The 25,406-nt window shown below is 39.7% G+C and overlaps 1 protein-coding gene across 3 annotated transcripts in view; it reads left to right on the top strand.

The window, feature by feature from the left end:
- znf609b (zinc finger protein 609b) overlaps positions 1-25,257 on the top strand; it is a 57,654-nt gene extending 32,397 nt beyond the window's left edge. The window contains exons 3-9 of one of the 3 annotated variants that reach the window (XM_084107596.1): positions 6,522-6,747; positions 14,484-14,571; positions 15,162-17,472; positions 19,276-19,600; positions 20,131-20,505; positions 22,299-22,377; positions 22,878-25,257. In XM_084107596.1, coding sequence (XP_083963722.1) covers positions 6,522-6,747; positions 14,484-14,571; positions 15,162-17,472; positions 19,276-19,600; positions 20,131-20,505; positions 22,299-22,372 — 3,399 coding nt within the window. In that variant the 3' untranslated portion in view covers positions 22,373-22,377; positions 22,878-25,257. The remainder of the gene's footprint in view (positions 1-6,521; positions 6,748-14,483; positions 14,572-15,161; positions 17,473-19,275; positions 19,601-20,130; positions 20,506-22,298; positions 22,378-22,877) is intronic. The other 2 variants (XM_084107595.1, XM_084107597.1) reach the window with 2 other exon arrangements.
- Positions 25,258-25,406: the final 149 nt, after the last annotated feature.

Below are 25,406 nucleotides of genomic sequence, written 5' to 3'. Positions count from 1 at the left end.
ACAGGGAGGACTTTAAAAGTCTTGAATGTGCTCATTGGTGTGTATAGCAGAGTACATCCAGATCCTGTGAGGTAATTGCCTGATGAATGTGTTACGGTGTATATTACGGCTGTAAGTATATTTGATGGGCCTGGCGTGTGTTTGAGCATGTCTGTGTGTTTTCTGGGAGAGCTGACAGCTGGATGTTTGCTCGTCTGTTGTGTGTGTCAGCGCACCAGCTACCGCTCTGGCGAGTCACGCATTATCATAAATCAGCTGGCGGCCGAGATGACAGGAGCTTCTCTCACTGGTGTGATGTTTCATGCAGGAGGTAAAAACAGTCATGAGCTTCTGAACCGGTTATTATCTCAATCACAAATGATAACAGGCCTCAATTCAGACGTGCTTCACTATTTTTCCGCATGACCTTCCTCTTCGTCGTGAGGTTTCATCGTTTAGATCAGGAGTTGGGAATCTTTTTAACATGAAGTAAAATCACACCCTTTTTCTAAGTATTATACTCGATTTTGAATCATACATAAGGCCTTATATTTTAAAAATACGCCACCATTCAAAAGTTTGCGGTCAGTAAGACTTTTTTTGGTTTCATGCTCACATCAAGGCTGCGTTTATTTGATCAAAAATACTGTAAAAACTTGTGAAACAATTTTAAAATGTAATTTATTCCTGCGATGACAAAGCTGAATTTTCAGCATCATTACTCTGAGACTACATTACTGTAGTCAATAATTGTATCCCTTAAAACTCATCTTTGATCACCAAAATGACATAATTAAACATTTTTCCTGTCTTGCCTTAAAATAGCTTGAATGTTACTCGACACCCTTGCCTCATTTAGTATACACGGGCTCATGAATATGCAAATTAGCCCCACCTCCACTCACTCACAGCTGCTCAGATTACCTGATCCTCTCGCTCAGCTTTACTGTAGTAAACGCTACACAGACAATATTGGTTTAATTCGGCCATATGTGTTTGAACCAGAAACTGATTCAGAAGAAGATTGAATTATAGAGGACAAGTCGATGTATCAGAATTGTAGTGTGTTTTATGTACGTCAGACACATAACGGTAATTGATATGACTAGCCTTTGGCTTGATTACATTATCAAACAGCTAATAATGTGTTGCTAATGTTACACAGACCATGTTCCTGTTCACCATCAGAGTCAGACAGCTGCCCTTCTAATAATCAGCATCCTTAGAAACACTCTGAACATCATTGAAAGTCAGTGGAGAAAAGCTCCGGCCTCACATTTTCAGGATTGTTTACATGTTTGTGATGGTAGGAAACCGTGTTTTTTGAGAATGTCTGCTGTTTTAAGGAGAAAATACTCAACAATACTGTTGACTGATGAATTTGCACATGGTTTGTCTTAAAGCATATAAACATAAAAACACCACATAACATTAAAAGCTTGATTTTCAGCATGGAAAATGTCACTATAAGTGTCACACTAACCTTCTAACCTTTTTTATTTTATTTTTTATTTTTACAGTATTTGGTTAATAGAAAGTTCAAAAGAACAGCATTTATTAAAGGAGAAGTTCACTTTTAAAATGAAAATTCTGTCATCATATAATCACCCTCATGTTGTTTCAAACCTGTATGAATTTCTTTCTTCTGCTGAACAGAAAGGAAGATATTTAGAAGAATATCAGTAACCAGACAGTTTTTGGGTCCCGTTGACTTCCATAGTAGGAAAAAAATATACTATGGAAGTCAACGGGACCCAAAAACTGTCTGGTTACTGACATTCTTCTAAATATCTTCCTTTCTGTTCAGCAGAAGAAAGAAATTCATACAGGTTTGAAACAACATGAGGGTGATTATATGATGACAGAATTTTCATTTTAAAAGTGAACTTCTCCTTTAATTTTTATAACTAAATTTAACTAAAGTTTTTTTCTGTCACTTTTCAATTTAACGTGTTCTTGCTGAATAAAACTATCAATTTCTTTCAAAAACAACAAACAACTGACTCTTAAATATAACAAACTTTTAAATATACTTTCCCCATCACCTCTAATGCAAAAATGTTGTAAGTGTGAGTGTGACTGCATTTCCCAAACGAACATTTACCACTGCAGTGCTGATCAGTTTTTAGTTTATAATTTTCATTTTGGTGACTTCATGTGAGGAATATTCCACATGGAGTCCTGGAGGAAAACATGTGACAGCAGATATTTTCTCTAGTAGGCAGTGTGTATACAATTCGACTTTAATCATATAATGTTTATTAACAATTTCACATGTAATGTTAGATTTACTCATGATAGCCTCTCATTTGCTGCTTAGCGAGTGTTAATTTTGGACCTTGACTTCAATGTTTCTAAAGTAAACAACTAAATATAATTATAATCATATAATATTCCCCTGTCTCTATTTTGTGCCAATGTTTACTCCTCCGCGTGCCAGCGGTGGGACACATGCCCTGGCATTGATGATTTCTGGTGATTAATATATTTAGTCATATTTTCTTTCTCCTTTTGCCTTTTGCCTTTTGCCTTTTTTTTTTTTTTCACACCAAAGTGAATTTTTTTTTAGGAGGAAATATATTATAAAATATAGCTTTTAGGACTAATTAAACTGTATGGCATGTTAAAAAAAATACATTTCTAATTTTCCCCTTTGTTTTGGTCATGATTGGGTATTGAATCTCGTCAATTAAGAGTTCAGAAAGTAAGTGTTTACAGTTGCTGGATTCGTCATAACTTATTCTTGATTTTGATTTTAGGGTGGACTATGTTTTGATGCTTGATTGTTCAGAAATGCATTATTTTTCACATATTTTACATTTATTACTGAACCTCTCTCCTCAGTCTGGCTAAAACACGCTGATTTTGATGAAGCCCCTCCTTTCGAAATACGATATGTGCTGTGATTGTTTAGCTGGCCTAGTGTGTTGTGTTTGGCAGTGCTTAGTTAGGGAAATGTCCCGACCATCAATAACTACGAGTTCTTCTGTAGTGTAAATATGAATAAGCATGGTTTCAATTTCAAACCAGTTCGAGCCTGATTCAGACCCTGACAATGTTAACGAACAAGAGGATTGTGCTGAGCGGATTTCATGCATAGACTTTGCTAGCAAGGATTTCACAGGACGTTTCAGAGTGATGTGTTTGTAATTTTCTTATACATTATAACTTCATAAGATCTGTACAAATTGCATTGTAGTCCAAATGAGCCGTTCGTTGTAGTTCTTGAAAAGGAGATAAAATCTCTCCCTTTGGAGTGGACTTTGAGCTTTGTAACCTTGCAGAGCTTTTTTTTATGCTCAAACAGCAACATTATACACTAACTAAAGTTGAAAAAGTGGAAAAGCATAATAAAATCAAAGCTTGAATATTATTGGAAGACCTTTCTGTCTTCCTTTTAAAGGTATTTTAGTGGCATTAGTGGCACCAAGTAGAATTGCAAAAGTAATGATTGTTCCCAAACATATCAGGGTTCGTACAAGGTGCTTAAAGTGCTTGAAGTACTTGAATTTGACGCTTGAAATTTAAGTCCTGGAAAACCCTTGAAAACAGCCCTATTTATGAAAAGGCACTCAAAATGCTTGAATTATTGAAAGACAATATGTTTAAAATTAGTGTTAATTTTTTTTTTGATAAAACAGTCTTTTCACACAAAATCAACGCTGCAACCTGTCTGATATAGATGTGGAGCCATTTTGATATTCACTACTTTATAATGCTCATATATCCAAGTATATGAGATGAGTCAAGTCAAGTCAAGTATATTTGTATAGCGCTTTTCACAATACAGATTGTATCAAAGCAGCTTCACAGTATTAAATTAAAATAATACAACAAGGTTTGTTTCTAGTGAAATTTATTGATTGATAAAATTAAATTAAATATTCCCAAAATATCCCCAACTGAGCAAGCCAAAGGCAACAGTGGCAAGGAACCGAAAAAACTCCATCAGGTGACCTAATGGAGAAAAAAAAAAACCTTGGGAGAACCCAGGCTCAGTCGGGGGCCAGTTCTCCTCTGGCGTTTATGAACTAGAGGCCGGATTGTAGTTTGAACTGTAAGATTAAGAATATTATATGAATGCCTGGCCGAAAAGATGCGTCTTTAATCTAGTTTTAAACTGGGCGAGCGAGTCTGAGCAACGAACAGTATCAGGAAGACTATTCCAGAGTTTTGGAGCTAAATGTGAAAATGCTCTCCCTCCTTTGGTGGATCTGGATATCCTAGGTATGACCAAAAGCCTTGAATTTATTGATCTTAAAGAGCGCAATGGATTATAGGGCGATAGAAGATCCGTTAAATAGACTGGAGCTAAGCCGTTTAGGGCTTTATAAGTCAGTAGCAATACCTTGTAATTAATACAGAACTTTATAGGTAGCCAATGTAGTGATGATAAAATCGGTGTTATATGATCATATTTTCTTGATCTAGTAAGAACTCTAGCGGCTGCATTTTGGACTAACTGTAGCTTGTTTATTGAGGATGCAGGACAACCGGCTAATAAAGCATTACAGTAATCTAGTCTCGAGGTCATGAATGCATGAACTAACTTTTCTGCATCAGAAACTGATAGCATATTACGTAGCTTAGCAATGTTTCTAAGGTGGAAAAAGGCTGTTCTTGTAACATATGAAATAGGATTTTCAAAAGACAGGTTGCAATCTAATATAACACCCAGGTCTTTTACTGTAGAGGATAAAGTAACAGGACATCCTACTATGTTAAAGTTGTAGTGTGAGAGGTTTTGTGGGCGTTTTTTTGAACCGATGATTAGTACCTCTGTCTTGTCTGGATTTAATAAAAGAAAATTACGCGTCATCCAATCTTTTATATCTTTAATACACTCTGTCAATTTGGATAATTTAGCGTTTTCATCTGGCCGTGATGAAATATATATTTGAGTGTCATCAGCATAACAATGGAAACTAATTCCATGTTTCCTTATAATATTTCCAAGTGGCATCATATATATTGAGAATAATAGAGGGCCCAACACAGATCCCTGCGGCACTCCATAGTTTACTGAAGTTATGATCGATTTTTCTCCATTTAAATAGACAAAATGGTAGCGGTCAGATAAGTATGATCAGAACCAGCTTAATATGATACATCTTTCATTCTTCAGGTCAATCATATATTCATGGGAGAAAAAATCAGTTTGAACAAGGAAATCGATATCTTTATCTTTATCATTGTATCCGTTTAATGGTTAAAGTTACCACAGTCATTGCCATTTTGTTTTATTAGTTTTTTTGAATTTGAAAGATAATAAAGATATTGTTTGATAAGTGAGATCTCTGATTGTAGTCCTTGAAAACCAAAAAGTAGTGCTTGAAAAGTCCTGGAATTTCATTTTTACAGTGTCTGTACGAACCCTGTAATAATGCATGAGCTCAGAGACTGTAGACGCAGGAGATGGATCACTCACAGAAAAATACTGTGAAGCAGCATGCCGTATTCATACTGGTCTATTTCTGTCCGTTCACCTGGCTGGTGTCCATCATGGCCCTGAATGCAGGTAGGGTCAATTATAGTGCCTGAACACACAGCCACTGTTCCTTAATTGAACAAACGAGCCTGTGCTCTCTCCGTGAGATGATGTGGTGTCAGTGATCATGCTGTGTGTGCCTGTTCCCCTGGAGTGAGGAGTAAGAAACTCAAAGCATCTCTGGCTGTTAATGAGATCCACTGTCCAGCAGGGTGCAGGTCAGGTCCTCTCTGTAACAGAGGATAAAATATGTATGGTTTAATTATAACTGTGAATCACTGTTGAAGGCAACAACGTTGCTATTAAATGTGCTATAGAAATAAATAAGTTGAAGTTAACAGCCTTCATGTAATTGTCTACCTGAAGGGCATGTGCGGATACTCTCCATGGTCCCTATTTTAACGATCTGAAACGCAAGTATCAAGCACGAAACGCAAGTAACTTTGTGGGCGGATCTCGCGCTGTTGCTATTATACCGGCGGGATAAATGACTCTTGTGCCCGACGCAAATCTAAAATGTGTTGGTCTGAAGTAGCTTCATTATTCATAGGTGTGGTTTGGGCGTAACATGAAATAAACCAATCAGAGCGACATCACACATTCCCTTTAAAAGCAGGCACGCTTGTTCCATGGCGGATTGCTATTATAACGGCGGATTTGCCAGGCGTGGTTCACAGCCGAGGAGACCGACGTTCTCGTCAGGGCCGTAAAACACAGAGAAGTGACATTGTATGGGGATGGAGAAACACACCCAAATTAGCTTCAGTTAAACAGGCGTATAATAATTTGGGTAAATGTGTAAGCTAGATTTATTCCTATTTTAGGGAGTGGTCGAAATAGGTACTGCAGTCCAAATTCAAAATATCGGAGATCGTTGTTTCTCCTGCAGAAACGAGTATGTGAACTTTGCATGTAACCTCAATATATGCAAACATATTATGGTACTTTTATGCTTTAGTAGAGTGAAAAAGTTACATACAGCACCTTGAAATTCCTTGTCTGAGATCCACCAGCACTTATCTTCCTTGTTTTGTCTCTCTCTCTCTCTCTTCAGATGGAGTCTCCGGTCTCCACCCCGGCTCCTCCACCGCTTCACCTCCTCTCCTCTATGGGAAACAGTGATATCGCCTCACCTTGTGAGCAGCTTATGGTGCGTACGCGCTCGGTGGCCGTCAATACGTCAGATGTGTCCCTGTCCACAGAGCCGGAGTGCCTGGGACCCTGTGAGCCGGGCACCAGCGTCAACCTGGAGGGCATCGTGTGGCAAGAAACCGAGGACGGTAAGAAAACGCACTGTAGCAAGGCCATGTGTGATTATAAGATGAGGTTGCAAGTTTTGATGAGCCAGACTTTTTTGGTTGAACTTGTGACAAAGGCTACGTTCAGAAGTCCAAATCCGATTTTTGTGCATATCCGATTGAAATCCGCTAATCTGAAGAATGAGCTAATGTGAACAGCAAAAAAATCACATTAAATGTGATTTTTACAATTCTGTTTCAAGCTACATCCATATGTGGTTTGAAATCCTATTCAAATCGCATTTCTGGAAATCCGTTTCAGTCTGACCGCTCGGATCGGATTTCACGTGGTTTATGAGACTTTCTCACGCCATGTAAAATGTAGAAAACGTCAGACGTTTGTAATAGGAAACATGCTGAAAGTCGCTGCCTAAAACAAGGCTGCGTTTTTCCAAAGTGCCTGACGAGAAGAAAATGACAATATAACGGAGACGTGTTTTGAAACCGGCGGAGGCGACAGTGTGGAAAAAAGCCGCTCATACCAGCATCATACGGTTCTGCCTCAGAAGATATAGTCCGGCTAGTCGGCGGCTATACATTGTCATGTTGTCAAATGTAAATAAGACAATTGCAAACCCTCCATGTTGTTGTTGTTGTTTTTGGCCTACGTCGCTGCCATAGAAAGCAATGTAGATATTCTGGAAAACGAAAGAGTTGCATGGACACACAAATCGGATCTGAACAGTTGCGATACACAGTGTGGACATCAATATTTTAGATCAGATTCCATTCGGATACACAAATAATCGGATTTGGACTGACAGTGTGAACGCAGCTTAAAGGCAAGAATATCTGAAATAGATTATATCATTTGAACAACAGGGGGAAAAGATTATTTAAATAGTGTCTGTGATTGGTTGTAAAGAAAATTTGGAAATTTGTGTAGATTGTGCTTCTGATTATTTCAGAGAGATAACTCAAAATACTGTTCTGCTACTCATGCGTATCTAGTTTACTCCAACAAGATTCTGGTTGCTAACTTGGGAAATCCAGTGATTAGTTGTTCCTCAGAGCTCATTGTATCAATGCAGTATCTCTGTTTCCAAGTGGAACGATAAAAACAAGCCAATCATGATATTTTGTATGCATACAAAACTGGTGGTGGTTGAGAAGATTTCCCTGATCCCATTCTAAATCACTTTGGCCCTGTTTACACCTGGTATTAAGGATGTTTTTAGTTGATCGGATCACAAGTGGACGACACTAAATACAGGTGTAAACGGGGGCTAAAACGTTTTGAGCTCGTCCACTTTCAACCACTTCCAGAGGCAGTGGAAAGCACATTAGACCGGATTGCTGTCATAGTGTAGACGCTCATGGGGTCGAATGTGTGATGGTCGAAGTTTGGTTTGAAGATGAAAAACGTACCAAGCACAATTTCTCTCTCCATTCCTGATTTCTAACACACACTCACAGTGTTCGGCTGGTCTTGCGGCTGTCAGAGCAGAAATGAAAGCTGATGCTCTCTGTGTGTTTTTCCGTCGTATTCATACGTAAATTGCGCGAGCTTATTTTGTCCATTAGATCAAAAGATCTGAAAAAAAAAATCATACATTTACACACCCATAGACCCTCGAAGAAATCAGGACAGAAGTGGTTGAAGGTGGACAAAAGAGACGGATTAAAACACCAGGTGTAAACAGGAATGTGTCTCTCATCTACTTGTGATCTGATCGACCAAATGCATCTTAATACCAGGAGTAAACAGAGCCTTTGATTGTACAGTAGTATTTAATGTGCTATATAAATGGTTCATTCATTCATTTTCTGTGTAGTTTTAATTGGTCATTGGATTATATGCATATAAACTTGGTGAACTTAATTTAATAAAAACAATTTGTTAAAAAAAAAAAGAAAGCAGAGAAGAAACCAATTAAGAGTACATAAAAAAAGTGAATCTTGGTTGAATCCTGAGCCAAGATACTTTTCACAGAAGTAGATGCTTAAATATTATTGTCAGCCTCCAGCAACTGTTACTGATAAAAGACAAAAAACTGGCAGTGAGTTACAATGGTACTTCAGAACAACAGTATGAGATTAATAAAAAACGGTCCAGTTTTAAGTCATGGGGGATACAAAAACAATTTAGAATCTAGAGAGCAATTCACTGTGTTTGGAATATAATGTTTTGATTTAGGGGTGGGCGATATGGCAAAAATATCATATCACGATTTTTTTCAGGCAGGGTCATGATCCACGATCTTATCACAGTACTTTTTCATGTTGGATTTTTAAGGCTATTTTGCATGTCACTGAGCAGTACAGCCAAACTAATTTCCCTGTTTAAAATTAGCTTTACAAAGTAACAAAGATAAACGAATGACAGGTCAAAGTAGGTGTGGGACAAAATCTTCTTTCACTTTATTTCATTATTTTATCGTTATTAAAAATAAGAGCAATGATGCAAATTGCAAATAATAGAATAAATTCAATACAAGGTACAAATTAAATAAACAGTGCTTTATTTTTTTCAGCAAGGTCTGTTTTGAATATTCAAATAAAACTGCATTGACTTCTTTTAATAGACATTAATGTTACTGAAGGTATTCAGTGAGTGATTTTCTCTGTCTTGTGTTGTTTGATTAATATTAATTTACCTCATGCACGGATCAAATATACTGACACACATCCGAACTGTTTACATTCACTTAAGATATAACCGACTGTGTTTATATAAACCTTGTATGTGTTTGACAGCTAAAGCTCAATAAGAGAACTTAGTTCAGTGCTTGCACTGTGTGACAGCCGGCTTTGTGCGTATGCTTTCTGGTGTATCTCAGAACAGCGTGAGTTTTTCCCCAAACATTTATGCTTCAAATGTAAACAAGAGCTGAAATGCCTTTTGAAAATATAGGTGTAGAAAAGCATATGTCTTATTCTGTCGTTATTAGTATTAATTGTTACATTTTTAAATGAAAAATCTATTATTGTAATTTTACTTAAATAAATAAGCTTGTAAAAGTTGCTCGATCTGTTAGATTTCTAGAGTAATTATAAGAGTACTCCTTACAGTGCACACATACCAAAATAATAATTTGCTCCTGTCCTAATTTACATATTAGTCTCTTCCTGAATTTCTCCTCAGGGATCAATAAAGTACATGCTTTCCTGTAACTCAAACAGTAGAGCGTTGGTGCTTGCAACACCAAGGTCATGGGTTCGATTCCCAGGGAAAGCAAGAACTGATATAAGAATGTAAATGTGTACCTTGAAATGCAATGTAAGTCGCTTTGGATAAAAGCGCCTGCCAAATGCATAAATGTACATCTATATATATCTTATTTGAAAACACCTGCCTCGTAGTGATTTCAGACCTTCGTTCTTTGACTAGCTCTTTAGGCAGAGCAGTGGACAGTACCTGACGCTTGCAATTTAATTTATTCTAACTGGATTTGTCCAGATTCTGTAGGTTTGATTTTTTTTTTTTTTTTATCCCTTCTATTCATAGCCCACTGCAGAAACGTCAGTTTGTTCTGCTCTCCACCAACCTCAGTCTTGATTGCTGAGAATGAAAAGGAAAAATTTCCTTCAAATCCCTAAATGAGAGCATATCTAGGCTATGGGTAGGCAGTGGAATACGTGCCGCCCACACTCTGCCATCCTCCCTGTGCCGCCACATAAAGGCCTGCTTCATCAACATTCACAGCGCATTGGCTGTCTAAGTGTTTTCTATTCCTCTTGCAATGGGCACAGTGTGTCTGATTCACCCTGCTCCTCTGTGGCCACTCTTGTGTGTGTGTGTCTTTGACATGGAGAGAGAACGCAGTTGAAGGGTCAAGAGGGAGAGAAAAACAAGTCCGTTTGTGTGTCCATTGACAGCCCTTCCCAACCAGTGCCACACTTCCACAACATCAGCTCGGATCTGTTTTTGCAGGACGCGTCCCAATCATCTGCTCTTTCACTTTAGAGAGGCATTCTTTGTTGTGCTGGTGTTATACACTTTCTCTCTTTCTCTTTGGGATGCGAGAGCTGGTTCCACTGGTGTGCATCTCTTCTTTTGATGTGTTATTTTTCTCTTCAGGGTGTTGGGCAGATCTGTATCGTGGTGACACTTTGTGTGGGTGGAAAGTAGAGCAGCAAGATCCCGTGGCAGGGAACACATCTCTCACACACTTTGAGATGTCTTTCCGCTGTGCTGCACTCTCTTAAAGACGTTGCAGACAGTCCACCCACACTTCTCATAAGGATAACTTCCTAAGTCGTAACACTGACAGTGTGATACGTTTATGTTGGTTTCGAATCTTTAATGCAGGAGTGATGTGCCTTGCCGCAGAGTTTAGATTAAACACACCTGGTGATGAAGGCTTTGTGGTGACTTTCTTGTGCATTCAAATATGATCTTTCCGACATTACTTGAACGCAGCATGAGATACCTCTGGTGATGACTCTGGCACTCAGGATCCACTTTCCTGCTGAGTTTAGCTCCAACCCTAATCAAACACACCTGAACAAGCTAATCAAGGTCTTCGGGATTACTAGAAAGCTACAGGCAGGTGAGTTTGATCAGGGTTGGCGCTAAACTGCAGGAAAGTGGATCTTGAAGGTGTCAGGACTGTGTCCGAAATCACCCCCAATACCCTCATTCACTATTCCATACATTAATCCACTAATATAGTTCACTTGAGGGAGTGAATGAAAGCAAGTGAGTGAATTCGGACACTGAGTGCGTCAGAAGGGCTGCCGCTTTTGCCTAGTTTGTGCAATAACTATTTGAAACTTAGCAAACTGGCAGCTCCAGTATTAATGAAAATATTTATCATGGTCTACTCTATCATGGAAACTATGTATAAACATTAATTAAACAATTTAACAATCAGTTTAAAAGGAATTTATACCTGTATGATATTACGCTGTAGCCACATTGGACCAGCGGTTTGGAAGATGGATGGATGATTCCGTTGCGGGCGCCATCTTCTGGTGAAACACAGGAATTCATTGCATTATGGGTATTCTCTAGCCGCTGAGCGTACATCGGTTGTACACTCGTTATTGCGGTGCATTGTGGGATTGAATGGGTGCACTTGAAAACTACGGTTTTGGACACCACTACAAATGGCTGTCCCCTCAAATAGTGCCCTATTTAAGGGAATAGGGGGCAATTTTGGATGCATCCCAGATTTGCCCAGCCCTGCCATAAGACCTGTGCTATATCCAAAATCGAATACTTCCCTAATATATAGTCTGAAAATAACAGTACGCCAAAAGAGTAGTATGTCCGAATATTCGAAAAACAGTAGACGAAAAATCCATTCAATGGAATCGCATTCAATGGACACTTTACCATCCCATGAGGCCACTGGATGGGATTTATGAATAGAAGTGACGCAACTGACGCTCGTTGGTCACGTGACAGTAACAACGTGGCTGATGAAGTACAGTTGAATTTCATTCATACTACCCATATTTATACTATATAAAACATACTTTTTAACTGACTTCATTGGCATCTTTACAGTGGTTGTCAGTCCACTACTTTTGCTGGATCTCCCTTAGTTACACTATGGATGCATGCAGTGCTACCTTAGATTTCAGCAAAAAACAAGGTATCTTGTAGGGGAACATAATTTAGACTGGCATTTGTGTCAGGAACGTAACTAGGAAAACAACAAATGTTGCCTAGGTAGCACGCTGAGCTTTGTAATAGAGCATCTATCTTCCATGACTTATTGCAGATCAAGTTGTTGCTGAGTCGCAGTGTCCTCTCTTGACTTCCTCGAATCAACAGTGCCGTGCTTTATTTCAGCCAAAGCCCAGTGTGGAAATCTTATCTAGTGCACTGCAACCTTTTATTTGTGGACAGACATATTGACTTGCTCATGTTTCAGCCCAGTGCGTGAATCCCAGAATGGCAGGAGGTTAAGGGCAGACAGCTCTCAGTTCATGATGAAACAGTCAGAGGCAGATTGGTGCAATATTTCTAGGCATCACTCTGACACAAATCCCCGCTGCAGGACGTTGGAAGCAGACCAGGGTCGTGTTGGTGTGGCATCCACTCTCACAAGCCATGCATGCTGATGCCTCCAAATGTCAGCCCTAAATCTTCTGAAAGTTTATTGCTCTTGAAGTAGAGCCCAGAAAGCCCTCACCCACAGACTATGAAGGGCTCAGTGCCAGCAAACACAACTGTGCCAAACAGCAAGGCTCATGTGCCAGTATCCTGATTCAACCCTCTTTCCAGGGCCACCTCAATAAGCCATTGCTATTTTATTGCCAGAATTGACTGTTGGTTTAAACAAAACATAGCTGATTGTGTCATTACCTTTTCTGTTTTCATTTGCATATTTGTCACTTCTTGGATTTCATCATGAGGTCAATGAAGCGCATGCATCTTAAATATCAATAATTGTTTTCCTGTGCTCATGTATTTCTTAGTGAAATGAAACGTTTGGGTGGACATATTGGATGACTACTCCCCCATTTTTAAAATATCACTAGGCTTAATAAGTAACAATGAACGATTAAAAAAAAGATATTTTCATCATGTCTCATGTTATTTCTGCAATTGTTTTATCATGACTTAAAAAAACTAATTCCAGCCTAAGATGGTTTGCTGGTCATAGCTGGTTTCCTTCTAAACCAGCTTGACCAGGATGCGGGAACAAATAAGAACTGTTCCAGTTAAATAAGCTGTTTTGTTTTAAGCCAGATTTTTGTTATTGTTGTTTGTGTTATTTTTGTGAGAGCTTTTGTTTTGTTTAATTCTTTATGTATTGTTTTATTTTAAAAGTCAGTGTTTTGCATGTTAAATATTACATGTGCACAATGTATGGATTTAAATCCCCGCTAGTAAATCTTGACAGAGATGTTTTTAATGAAGTGTAAGAGTGCAGCAGTGCACATGCCAGACTTTGTTTGTACCACTCTGGCTTCTGAAGAGCATCAGAGGTGAAATGCCGGCCATTTAGCCTCATTTAGTCTGGGTTCAGACAGGTTTCCAGAGAACCACTAATGACTGCAAGTGAAAGAGGAAGGGGCCCCGCTAATGTGCTCTTCGACTGACCTCCATTGACATTTTTCAAAGGAACGGTCATGAATTCAGCTCTCACATTCTGATGCCCATACTATAATGTTTGGGATGGAGGAAAACAAGACAAGGTTTTGAGTAAAAAGATACTCCTCCTTGAGTAATAGCATGCAGAACATCCTAGAGGCTTATCTGTATTAGTCTGACTGAAGCCATATCAAGGTTACACAACATTATACTGCCTCTCATGAGCTAATAAGGGCATTTAATTGGATCTAATATTGATTTTGCCTGCTTTTATGGTAGTGTAAAATCACAGAAATATCCAGCACTTACCTTTCCAAGCTTCTGTAGCAAAGCCTCTGAATCACTGCCAGCCCCAAACATTTTCATTTACTTCAGCTCTTTTCATACAATTGCTAAACCATTTGCAGAGGCGGCTCACAGTACTGCAAAGTCAGATGGAGGACACCATCAAACAATTTTCTTCCCAGAAATGACACACTCTGCTCCTTACAGCTTTTAGCTGGTGTAATCATGAAGTACACAGTAAAAAATACCATGCTGCTTTGAGAGTCTCCAAAATACCATTTGAACTATTTAAATTGTGGCTTCTGCCAGTACTGCGCGTGAAATATTGTGAATGAGGTGGAGGAGCATTAGAATTATAACTCCATGCTATTACTGTCTCATTGAACCTCTAAGATAAGAGATATTCTCACATTATATTAAGGGTCGTCTTTATTTTTTACAGGTATGCTGGTGGTTAACGTTACCTGGAGGAACAAAACATATGTCGGAACACTTTTGGATTGTACACGTCATGACTGGGCCCCTCCAAGGTACGTGAAATGTTTTAACTTTTCAAATCAGGAAATCAAGTGTTGTTCTCCAGGAGCCCCCCTCCCTTCCTCCCACTTCACTTGCCCTACTCCCTCCAGGCTAGCAGTAAGCCAGGTGTATCACATCCATAACCCTTAGGGGTGAGGCACACTATTAAAAACACACACATCTCCAAGCTTATCAATTGATAAGAATACTATCCAACCTCTGGCTTAATGAAAGAATCTAAATGTGTGCTTTTTTAAAAATCAGTTTTATTTTTTGAATATCCATTTTTTATTTTTTTGTTGATTTTGTTATGAAAAGCTTTTTAGTAGTATTTAAATGTGTTAACCGGTAAAGTGCATGCTGTATTAAATGTTTAAAGTACAATTCTAAATGTCATACTATTTTGTATTTTAACTGCTAGCATGTTTTAGAGGTCTAAATGTTTTTTTTTTGTTTTTTTTGGCCAAATTCAATATATATTTTTTTTACAATTTTGGTCTAATTTACCCATTGACAGCATTTAATTTAGTGATTGTCATGACGGCTAATTATTATTAAGTTAATTGTGAAGGTCTAATAAATAATGTCATTTTTCTTTAAGGTTCTGCGAGTCTCCCACAAGTGACCTAGAAATGAGAAATGGGCGTGGCCGTGGTAAAAGAATGCGACCCAATAGCAACACCCCAGTCAATGAGAACAGCAACTCGTCTGATAATAAGGGCAGCAACAACAGCAAGACAAGAGCAAGTTCCAACAGCAAGGGTAGGCGTGGAAGCCAAAACTCCTCTGAGCGCAGGACTCCGCCCAACAGCAACACAGAGGACATAAAAGCCAGTCCCTCCTCAGCCAGTAAGCGCAAGAGCAAGCCTACATCAGACATGGAGCCCAACTCCAGCTCTGAGGACTCTAAAGGCAATAAGCGTATGCGCACAAATTCAAACGGTGGAATGACCTCTTCTGCACTCCCAATTCCTATCATCAAAACTGAGTCCCTTCCTCCTCCACTAGACCGAACCTGCCCCTCACCTGTACTGATTGACTGCCCACATCCCAACTGCAACAAGAAGTACAAGCACATCAATGGCTTGAAGTACCATCAGGCTCGTGCACATAATGACGATGATATTAAGTTAGATATGGATGGGGACAGCGAGTATGGAGAAGAATCCTCTCTCCACCCGGAGCCAGGAAGTTGCAACGGAGCTTCAATTACACAGAAAGGCTCTCTCTCCCCAGCACGGTCTGTCACGCCTAAAGGAAGAGGCTTTGATGCTCAGAGTCCATCTCCCTCTCCTGGAAAGTTTGGCTCTAAGACAAAGAAAAAAAATTGTGATGTTGAAGCAGACGTTTGTGGCACACCAATGGAGGGTTGTGAGGATGGGCCTTGCGTCACTGCTGACGAGGCTAGCAATGATGGCATAGAGGACAGGAAGTCCAAAAAACCCAACAGCACTGTCAAGTCTGACAAGCTGTCCCAGAAGAACATGAAATCTTCCAGGTCCATGGCTCCATCCATCCCTTCTCAGCAGATGTACGCTCTGCAGCCAACACCATTCAGTGGCGGGAGCCCCAACCATCCCCCTGGGTTGGCCAACATGTTGCAGGGTATCCCCAAGAGTCCCCAGCTGAAAGGCATGCAGTCTAAGTTAGGTGTAGCCGGGGACTCGTCGCCAATTAATCCAGCCTTAAGCAGCTCCAAGGACAAAAAGAAAAAGGACAAGAAAAAGAAAGATTTGGCTAAGGATGCAGACAGTCCCAAGCTCCCAGCAAAAAGTGGGAAAACTGAAGAGGGGAAAAGTCCATACTCTGAATCCTCTGACCCAGGAAGTAGAAGTGAGGGTCATCTCAATGGCTCGTCGGACCCTCATCAAAGCCGCCTTGCTAGCATGAAGGCTGAGGCAGATAAGATATACAGCTTCACTGATAATGCCCCCAGTCCATCCATCGGGGTGGCCAGTCGTGTGGATAGCAGCGGACAGCCTCTCACTCCTCTTCACGTTGTCACCCAGAATGGGGCTGATAGTTCCTCGGTTAAGACGAATAGTCCTGCATACTCTGACATATCTGATGCCGGAGAGGATGGGGAAGGCAAAGCGGAAGGGGTCAAAGTCAAGGCGGAAGATCAGTCAGGCAGGGATAGTGCGAAAAAGGCTCTCTTTCCCTCTCAGGCATCCTCTAAGGAATCTTCATATTATGCTAGCTATGACAACTACTATTCTCCAAGTTACACCCACCCTAGCCCCGGTAGCTCCACTGCTAGTGGGCCTGTACCAGACGGGCAACCTGTGAAACTAAAGAAGGAAGATGAACAAGAATTGCCAGAGGAGAAGGCGAAGGTGGATGTGCAGGATGAGCGCAAAGCTGAGGTTGCTTCAAGTCACCCACACCAACAGCAGCAAGCCTCGGTCATTCAGCAGCGCTCCAATATGTACATGCAGCCACTCTACTACAACCAATACTATGTCCCACCATATGGATACCCAGACCAGGTTTATCACAACCACCTCATGAACAATAATCCAACCTACAGGCAGCAGTATGAGGAGAGGCAGAGACTTATGGCCGAGCAGCACAGGTCTGCTGAGAAAAAGCCTGATTTCGGTGTAAAGGACAGGGAAACCTCACTGAAGGAGGACTGGAAACAGAAGGGTCCTGTTCCTCCAGGCTTAACAAAAGCCCCCAGCCTTTCAGACCTGGGAAAGCCACAGGCCACTGGCAAGCAGAGAGACACTTCCTCCGAACCTGTCAAGTCAGTCATCATCCCTAAAGGGGAGGAGGTCAAGCTACAGCCACAGCAGGCTGAGGGGCTTAAAATGAAGCTTAGTGAAGCTGGCCATCATGGAAAGGATGACTCAAAGGCAAGTGTAGAGTCTGCCAGGCTGGGTATGGAGCAAGCCATGTGGTACAGACAGGTGAGGCAAACGTGATTCTTGAACTGAACGACAGCACTGTTTACAAGCTAGGGCCTAAAAAAAAAAATTGTTTGGTTCCGGTTTCCGACCGACCCTGTCAATTTATGTGCGACCCAAATTTATTTTATGAGCTTGGGGAAAAAATAATACAAATTAAATAAATACACAAATAAAAAAACTTTGAGGCGAACTATAATTTACGTTTTTGTACAGCACCGTTTTTGTATAGCACTCTTGCGATGCAAGACAGAGTCCTGCACGGGTCCGATTTTGTAAATCCTCACCCGCCCGTACCCGCAGTGCTTAAAACCGCATCCGACCCGTTTTCCGACAGCAGCACTAATTAAAATCCGCACCCGACCCGCTTAAAATAGAACCGACACCCGAAATAAAATCAGTTTAGCCAATCACATTATAGACACAAAAATGTTTATTGCCAGGTCATACAGAAGTTATTACACGACAATTAATACAAGGACAACTTCAGCCGAAGCTGTAAAAAGGCCGGTACATGAAGAACATGGCTAACATTACCACAAAACTGAGTAGCCTTGTAACATTTTACCAATCGAACAGACGTGGCTACAACACTATATCTGCCACGCAATTTCGTCTAGCCTACATCTGACAATATTGGGTTCAAACACGCCCTGCACACCACACATACTTAACAGTGTTACATTTGAAAAATACTGCTCGACAGAACTGCTTGGTTTGTTACCACAGTAACAGTTATCTGCGTGCTTCCTCGGCGATGAAGTTCCACATTTGCGGCTATCCAACACGAAAATGCATGCAGCAAATAAGCCGTTCACAATATTTTCTTCAGATAACTCCAAATTTCTCCCACACACTGGACTTGATTTTTGATGACGTATTGTCGACAACTTTACAATCTCCACTAGCTATTCTTTTCTTCAGCTCCTCAGCATCCATCTCGACGACTGCAAGCAGATCGCGCGCACGGTTATGATGAATTTTTAAAAGTGAAAGTAGCCTAGATAACGTTGTAGGTCCTGGGAGGGCGTGGCGCGTGGGCACAAATAAACTGATGTGGATTTTAAATTATTTTATCAACTTGAAATACAGGCATATTTTTGTAGATGTGTTCCTAAAAATATGCATTTATTTTTACGTTTGCATGTGATTGTTTTAAACCCGTGTTTAGACCCATGTTTCCCCCGTTTGTATTGAGGTTAATACTATTAAAGGTATTAGATGAAACATTGCTTGAGATGTCTGTTTTTTTGGAGTAGAAAAAAAGTACACACATTTAAAATCAGCGTGTGTGTGTGTGTAACATGCTGGGACACACAAGGTGGTATAGGTACATGTAGCCTACATGTAGTATAGGTAGGCTATGTTATGAAAAAATAGAGTATCCATCGGTACTGTAAAGTAAAATAAAAAAATATTATAATAATTTCCTACCTATCTCTTGCTGCCACTGAAAAAAAAAAAAAAAAAAAAAATCCCTACCGACCCATGACCTCAACTGACAACCAACCGGAACGAAACCGTTTTTTTTTTTTAGGCCTAGAGGGATAATTTACCCACAAATGAAAAATCAGTCATCTTTTACTCACCTTCATGTTATTTAGGTTATATATATTTCAGACCAGGGAGTCTTAAAATGACAAAAACAAGCCCAATTAAAGTCTTCTAATGCAAAACGCAAGATCTGGCCTTTTGAGTATTATTGTGAGAATTGAAATCAAAATAATAAAATCACAGTTTTAATTTGGGTGAACTAATTTCATTACCTTTCAAAAAAACCTAACTGTAACTTCTTTCTGTTTCCAGTACCCTGACAGTCAGAGACCGCCAGATGAGGAGCGAGACAGGGAGCGAGACAGAAAAGGCAAAGATGAGAGGACCAGGCCGAAAGACAGCAGCTCCAAAGAAGATAGTAAAGATGGAACTGATGGTTCATGTCCTCCCAACACTGAGGACCATCGAAGCGGAGGGAAAGATCCCCGGCCCAATGCCCACATACCTTTCAGCTCCCCCTTGACACAGCACCAACCCTACCTGCATTACATGCATGGATATCCTTTTGGACAAAGCTACGATCCCAACCATCCTGGATACAGAGGCATGTCCTCCGTCATGATGCAGAACTACCCAGGTAAGATGAATAATAACATCTGAGTTTAACGATTGATTTGTTTGGTTTGGCCAACATCATACTCTATGCAAGTACAGAATGGTGCAAAGGATTGCTTTGAAGACACATTTTGAGAGTGCAGTCTTCTTGCGTTGCATTTATTATGTCCTTAACAAACCTCAGTACTCAAGGTGGCCACTGAGTTACTTTCAAATACCACTGCTTTTAAATCAGATGCGTTATCATTTAAGTAGCTAGCTTTAGACATGACAACAGTTTAACTGGTTCAACAAGAATCTCCTCTCGTAGATGACCTGATCCACACTATAGTGCTCCTTGTGACAATGTTGAGAATGCAACACATACTTGAGCTGCTTTATAAATTGGTTTTGACATTTTATAGCACAATGACATGTGAAATCAACTTTGGCATGGTGAATAATTGGCATTCATATACTTGCATAAAGTATGTTTTGGGTCTTTATCTGCGTTAAAAGTGCGTAAATGCACTTCCATGAAGTAGAAACTCAGTATGGATTCCTAATCTTTAGGGTCGTATCTGCCAGCGGGATACCCTTTCTCCCCTTACGGCAGCAAAATGGGAGGTGGAGAGGAAGCAGAGAAATCTCGCTCCAGCCCCACAGTCAGCAACAAGTCAGCTTCAGAGTCCAAAGCCTTGGACATACTACACCAACATGCCAACCAGTACAAGAGCAAATCGCCCACCGTTGCCGACAAGCCCTCCCATGAAAGGGAGCGAGGAGCAAGCGACCGAGAGCGGGAAAGAGAGAGGGATCGAGAGAGGGAGAGAGAAATGGATAGGCCTCGATCATCTCCCTCCCAACGCCTAATGCCACCCCACCACCACCACCATCATCTAGGCTATCCCCTTGTAGCTGGGCAGTACGATCTGTCTTACGCCACAGGTTAGCAATACTTTTTTACATTAACTTGTAAAATAAAATATGAATATTCTGATTATTTTGAGATGGTTGTGGATGAAGCTCACACAGTCTGTCCAGACTCCAGAACATAATGAACTCCAAAATCTGACTGAAAATACAATATATATATATATAGTTTCGTCCGAGGAGGCAAGGGAGGCAGTGCCTCTTCAACAAATTGGATGAGAAAATAATCCATATTAGAAAAATAAAACAACGCAAATATTACAAAAATGTGGGTTTAGTGGGGGGTAATTGATAATGAATGGGGAAAAGTCACGTGAGAGGAAGGAATGCCTCCATTGCACTATGATTGTGTATGATTGGTTTGTGCGATAAATCCCGCCTCTTGTTTTCGTGCTTGTTCGCGAAACGGTCTGAATGAACAAAATTATGGTGTTAATGGGAAGACTAATTAAAAAGTAAGTAAACAAGCCATTTAGATACCACCACTTTTGTCACGTCAAAATCAAACTTGAAATAGACTGAAAACATGAAGACTGTGGGAAGTGTTTATCGAGCTTGTGTGTGTATGTGTGTGTGTATGTATATATATATATATATATATATATATATATATATATATATACAGTGCAATGCATAAGTGAATACACCCATGCTAAAGTTGACTAAAAAGAGGAATAAAAAATCATATTTTGGAAATTGAACTTAATGCCTTAATTAAAAAAATTAGGAAAAATCCAACCTTTAAGGACACCAATTTTCTTTGTGAATGAATAATGTATCGTAAATAAATAAATGTTCTTCCTTAAAATACATGGTGCATAAGTGAGTACACCCCTATGTTAAATTCCCATAGAGGCAGGCAGATTTTTATTTTTAAGTATTTAAAAAAAAAAATTTTTAGGATACTATGCATCCTGATAAAGTTCCCTTGGCCTTTGGAATTAAAATAGCCCCACATCATCACATAGCCTTCACCATACCTAGAGATTGGCATGGGGTACTTTCCATAAGATCATCTCTCAATGCAAATCAAACTAGCTTTTAGGCTAACTGAAATAAAATCATGCCAATCTCTAGGTATGGTGAAGGCTATGTGATGATGTGGGGCTATTTTAATTCCAAAGGCCAAGGGAACTTTATCAGGATGCATAGTATCCTAAAAAAAAATTAAAAAAAATACTTAAAAATAAAAATCTGCCTGCCTCTATGGGAATTTAACATAGGGGTGTACTCAGTTATGCACCATGTATTTTAAGGAAGAACATTTATTTATTTACGATACATTATTCATTCACAAAGAAAATTGGTGTCCTTAAAGGTTGGATTTTTCCTAATTTTTTAAATTAAGGCATTAAGTTCAATTTCCAAAATATGATTTTTTATTCCTCTTTTTAGTCAACTTTAGCATGGGTGTATTCACTTATGCATTGCACTATATATATATATATATATATATATATATATATATATATATATATATATATATATATATATATATATATAAACCGCTTTATTTGAGAGCACCACCATACACCACTGATTTATACTATACTGTGCATTGTGACCTTATGTTTAATTATGACATTGTTATAAATTACTTTCTGTACCACACTATTCAGAATTTTTTAAAGATATGGGGGGAAGGGGGATATAATATGAACCAGGCATTTCTTAATGAGATTTCAAATGGCTCATCTGATGTGTTTAGGGGGGAAAAACAACAAAATATTGCTGCTCATAAAACTGTGCCAATTCCACAAGGAAACTGAGCGTAAACAACATCTTTACTGGATGTTCCTTAATTGCAGGCCTTTCATCGTCAGCAATTGTTGCCAGTCAGCAAGCCTCAGCCCCTTCCCTGTACCCACCAGGACGGAGGTGAGAATGGTAAGAGGAAACAAAGATCAAGGAAAGTCAGCAGAAGTGATGGATTGTGTCCAAACAGAGAGTAAATCGCATAAATCAGTCAGTTTTGACAGCAACACGTGTCTCCCCATTTCCGCTTTCATGTCATGCGTAATGTAAAAGCTTGTTTTTGATATCCAAGCTTACACTAAAGGTTCTGTAGACCTCCCATCTGTTTCATGGCAGCATGATTATTTAAAGACTCCTAGATTGAGGCTAGTGTTTTTAGCATAGCAGCATTGCTAACACTCCTGTACCGTTTCGACAAACGAAGCCTATGCTGACCTCTGGTGGAAAGACATGTAATAACATCAGTCAGTCCATTGTATTAGGCACGTTTAATAATAAATCTAAAAAAGGCTAAATTTACATTGATAATTAATTCATTGTTTATAGATTTCATTTGAAAGCCAAATCATAGATTAAAAATATGTTGTATTCTGACCAGTTGCTTCTTGTGTTTTCTTTCTTTCTTTCTTTAGGGAAACCTGATTGTCTCGCCCTTCTTTACAATTAATCATGTGACTGGATCACATGGGGAAGTATATGGAGTTCATTTAGACATCAGTTGAATGGTGTTTCTATATTTTTAGTTTTTCTGCCGGAATGTGTGGCAGATTGATGTTTTCCTAGTATCCGTACCTCGTACTCCACTACAGACTGAGACCAGGTTTAAAGCCATCCCGCCCTGCTCAAAGCCCAGCTGGCCACTGAACTCTTGCCTGTGAACTGGCGAGGAATGATTGAGAAAGCAAGGACTGTCATTGTACTCGCCCGACGCGGGCTGTGGCCAGACTGAGGCGAGGACTCGAGGGGACATAAGAACACAAAGACTGAAAATAGTTTTATCACACTGAGATAACTAAAGTTGTTTCCTTTTTTATTTTAGTTGGCATCCTCACTGAAAAAAAAAAAAAAAATCGGTTTGACCCACGGTTTTTGAATTGCTCTCTAGATACCGCTGCGGATAATATCTAGCATTGTCTCATAACTCTGTCTTTCTGCCCTTGGTTCCTAAACGGTTCTCATCGCCACATGCCTCAAGACTGCTCTTATTTTTTTTTCTTTTTCCCATGCCTGGCTTCTCTATCATCAGCATGGTTCCGTGTAACAAAAAACTTCAGCTCCAACAACCAGTAAGTTCTAGCACTCTGCTTAAACTGTGTAGGAGACAGTCACGCTGTTTTATTGGGACGTGTTCAGCACTACCATCCAGCCTCTCGTGGTAAGCGTCCACTTTTAAAAAGCATGACTGTCCGTCCGAGATACTTCACTTCCAGATTCATTCACGTAATATAATTTAAGTGAGCACTGTTCCGCCACAGTCTTTCAGAAGAACATCAGCGGCTGAGGTCCGTTTACTCCAGGGAATTCACTTGGTTATCCTTCAACTTGAATCCGAATATCCTCCTTGGCTACCTTACCTCATCGCGGACAGAATTTCCGATTTATCGCTGTGGTTTTTAAAATGGATGTTTGTTAATGTGACGAGGTATAGCAAGTTCTTCTAGAGAGACGCTTACGTGGTGGCCGTTCTGCTACAGCATTATGGGGTGCGTGACACCAGAGGCCCAGTAGTTTCGTTCTTGCATGGGGCCGCTCTATCCCTGAACACTTATTGTGGAAGTGTTGTGATAACTCCAGCGTGTTTTATGAAACCAAGTGAGCGTTTGACCCGAACATGCTTTCATAGCCCATCATGCTCTGTGTATTTCATGTGTCGTCCAGCATGGTGTACTATAGCACTAGAAATGTGACTTTAAACGGTGTCTCCTCAGGCAAAGCAAACTTTGGTTTCGCACCAAACGCTGTCGACTCTCTTGGTTGCGCACACTATGTGATGTCTGTATATGATGTACAGAGGGACTGTTTTAAAATGCAATCAAGCGACCATCTGATTACTTTGATGTTTTGTTTTTAAATCTGTCTCTTGGGTGTGCTTTTCTTTTCCTGTTCGGTACTGTCCTCTCTGCTTTATCTGCCATGGCTTTGTTTTGGCTTGCTGGGTTTTTTTTTTCCAAACGTTCAGTAGATCCTCGAAACCCTCAAATAAGTCTTGGGAGTCTCTTAATCTAAAATCTGGACCAGTCATAGCTCATGGTGGATCTCAGGCGGTTTCCTGGTCATTTTCTGCTGAAAATGCTGATTTTGGGGTCACATGTTCAAACGAGCAGGTCGATTTTAACAGGCTCTGTTGGAACGAGACGACTGACAGGTGTTCGGAGGATTACGTTGACTCATTCCCTCTCTCCCATGTGTAAAGTCACAATGGAAAAAAAAGCAGTAAAGCACCATGGTACACAGAATACTAAGAGAAATGGGCTGTTACACATCCAAATATGTAATTTGATATTAGGTACATTGGGATGTTTGTGCTGCACAGAACAACGACTTTCAAACCTGAACAATTATTTTTGACCTTTGTGTTTTTTGTCAGTTAAGAAAGATTCTCAGTACATGAAAATTGTCACGTGCATTTCATTTCAAATGGTGCTGTTGACACGCTGTGATTTGTTGGAAAGAGGACGCAGTGCACTATTGCATGCTTTACGTCATTTCCACGATGGACTAACACCTCTTTTTCCTGTTGCGCTTCATCCCAAGTGTTTCTCAAAAGACAACTTATCACCAAGTATCAGGCCCCGGTACTTAAAGAATGTTTACATTTTTTTTTTTTTTTTTTTTAATGGCTTTGTTTTGATTTTTTTTTTTTTTTTTGGCTGTATCACCCAATTCCTCCTGTTCTTTCTTGGACTGTTCTCTTATGTAAAGTGTACATTACCACGTTTCTTTTTTATACAATACTGTAACTTGCCTTTGTACATTTAGGCAAAAAAAATAAATCTTTTTATGAGACAATCACATCTGTCCTTGTGTGGCTCTCTCTGTTCTGTTTTACAGTCATTGAAAGAATTTTTTTTTTTTTACATTTTCTTTTACATTTGTACTTTTACAATAAAGGTGGATGTTCTTATCCTTCAATCAGAAGATAGTTTTCAGGTAAGTTATCT

The sequence above is a fragment of the Abramis brama genome (assembly GCF_963993115.1).
Source record: "Abramis brama genome assembly, chromosome: 3".
In the NCBI taxonomy this organism is placed as follows: domain Eukaryota; kingdom Metazoa; phylum Chordata; class Actinopteri; order Cypriniformes; family Leuciscidae; genus Abramis; species Abramis brama.
The sequence above is the reverse complement of the archived record's forward strand: the minus strand, read 5'-3'. Positions and strand labels throughout refer to the sequence as shown.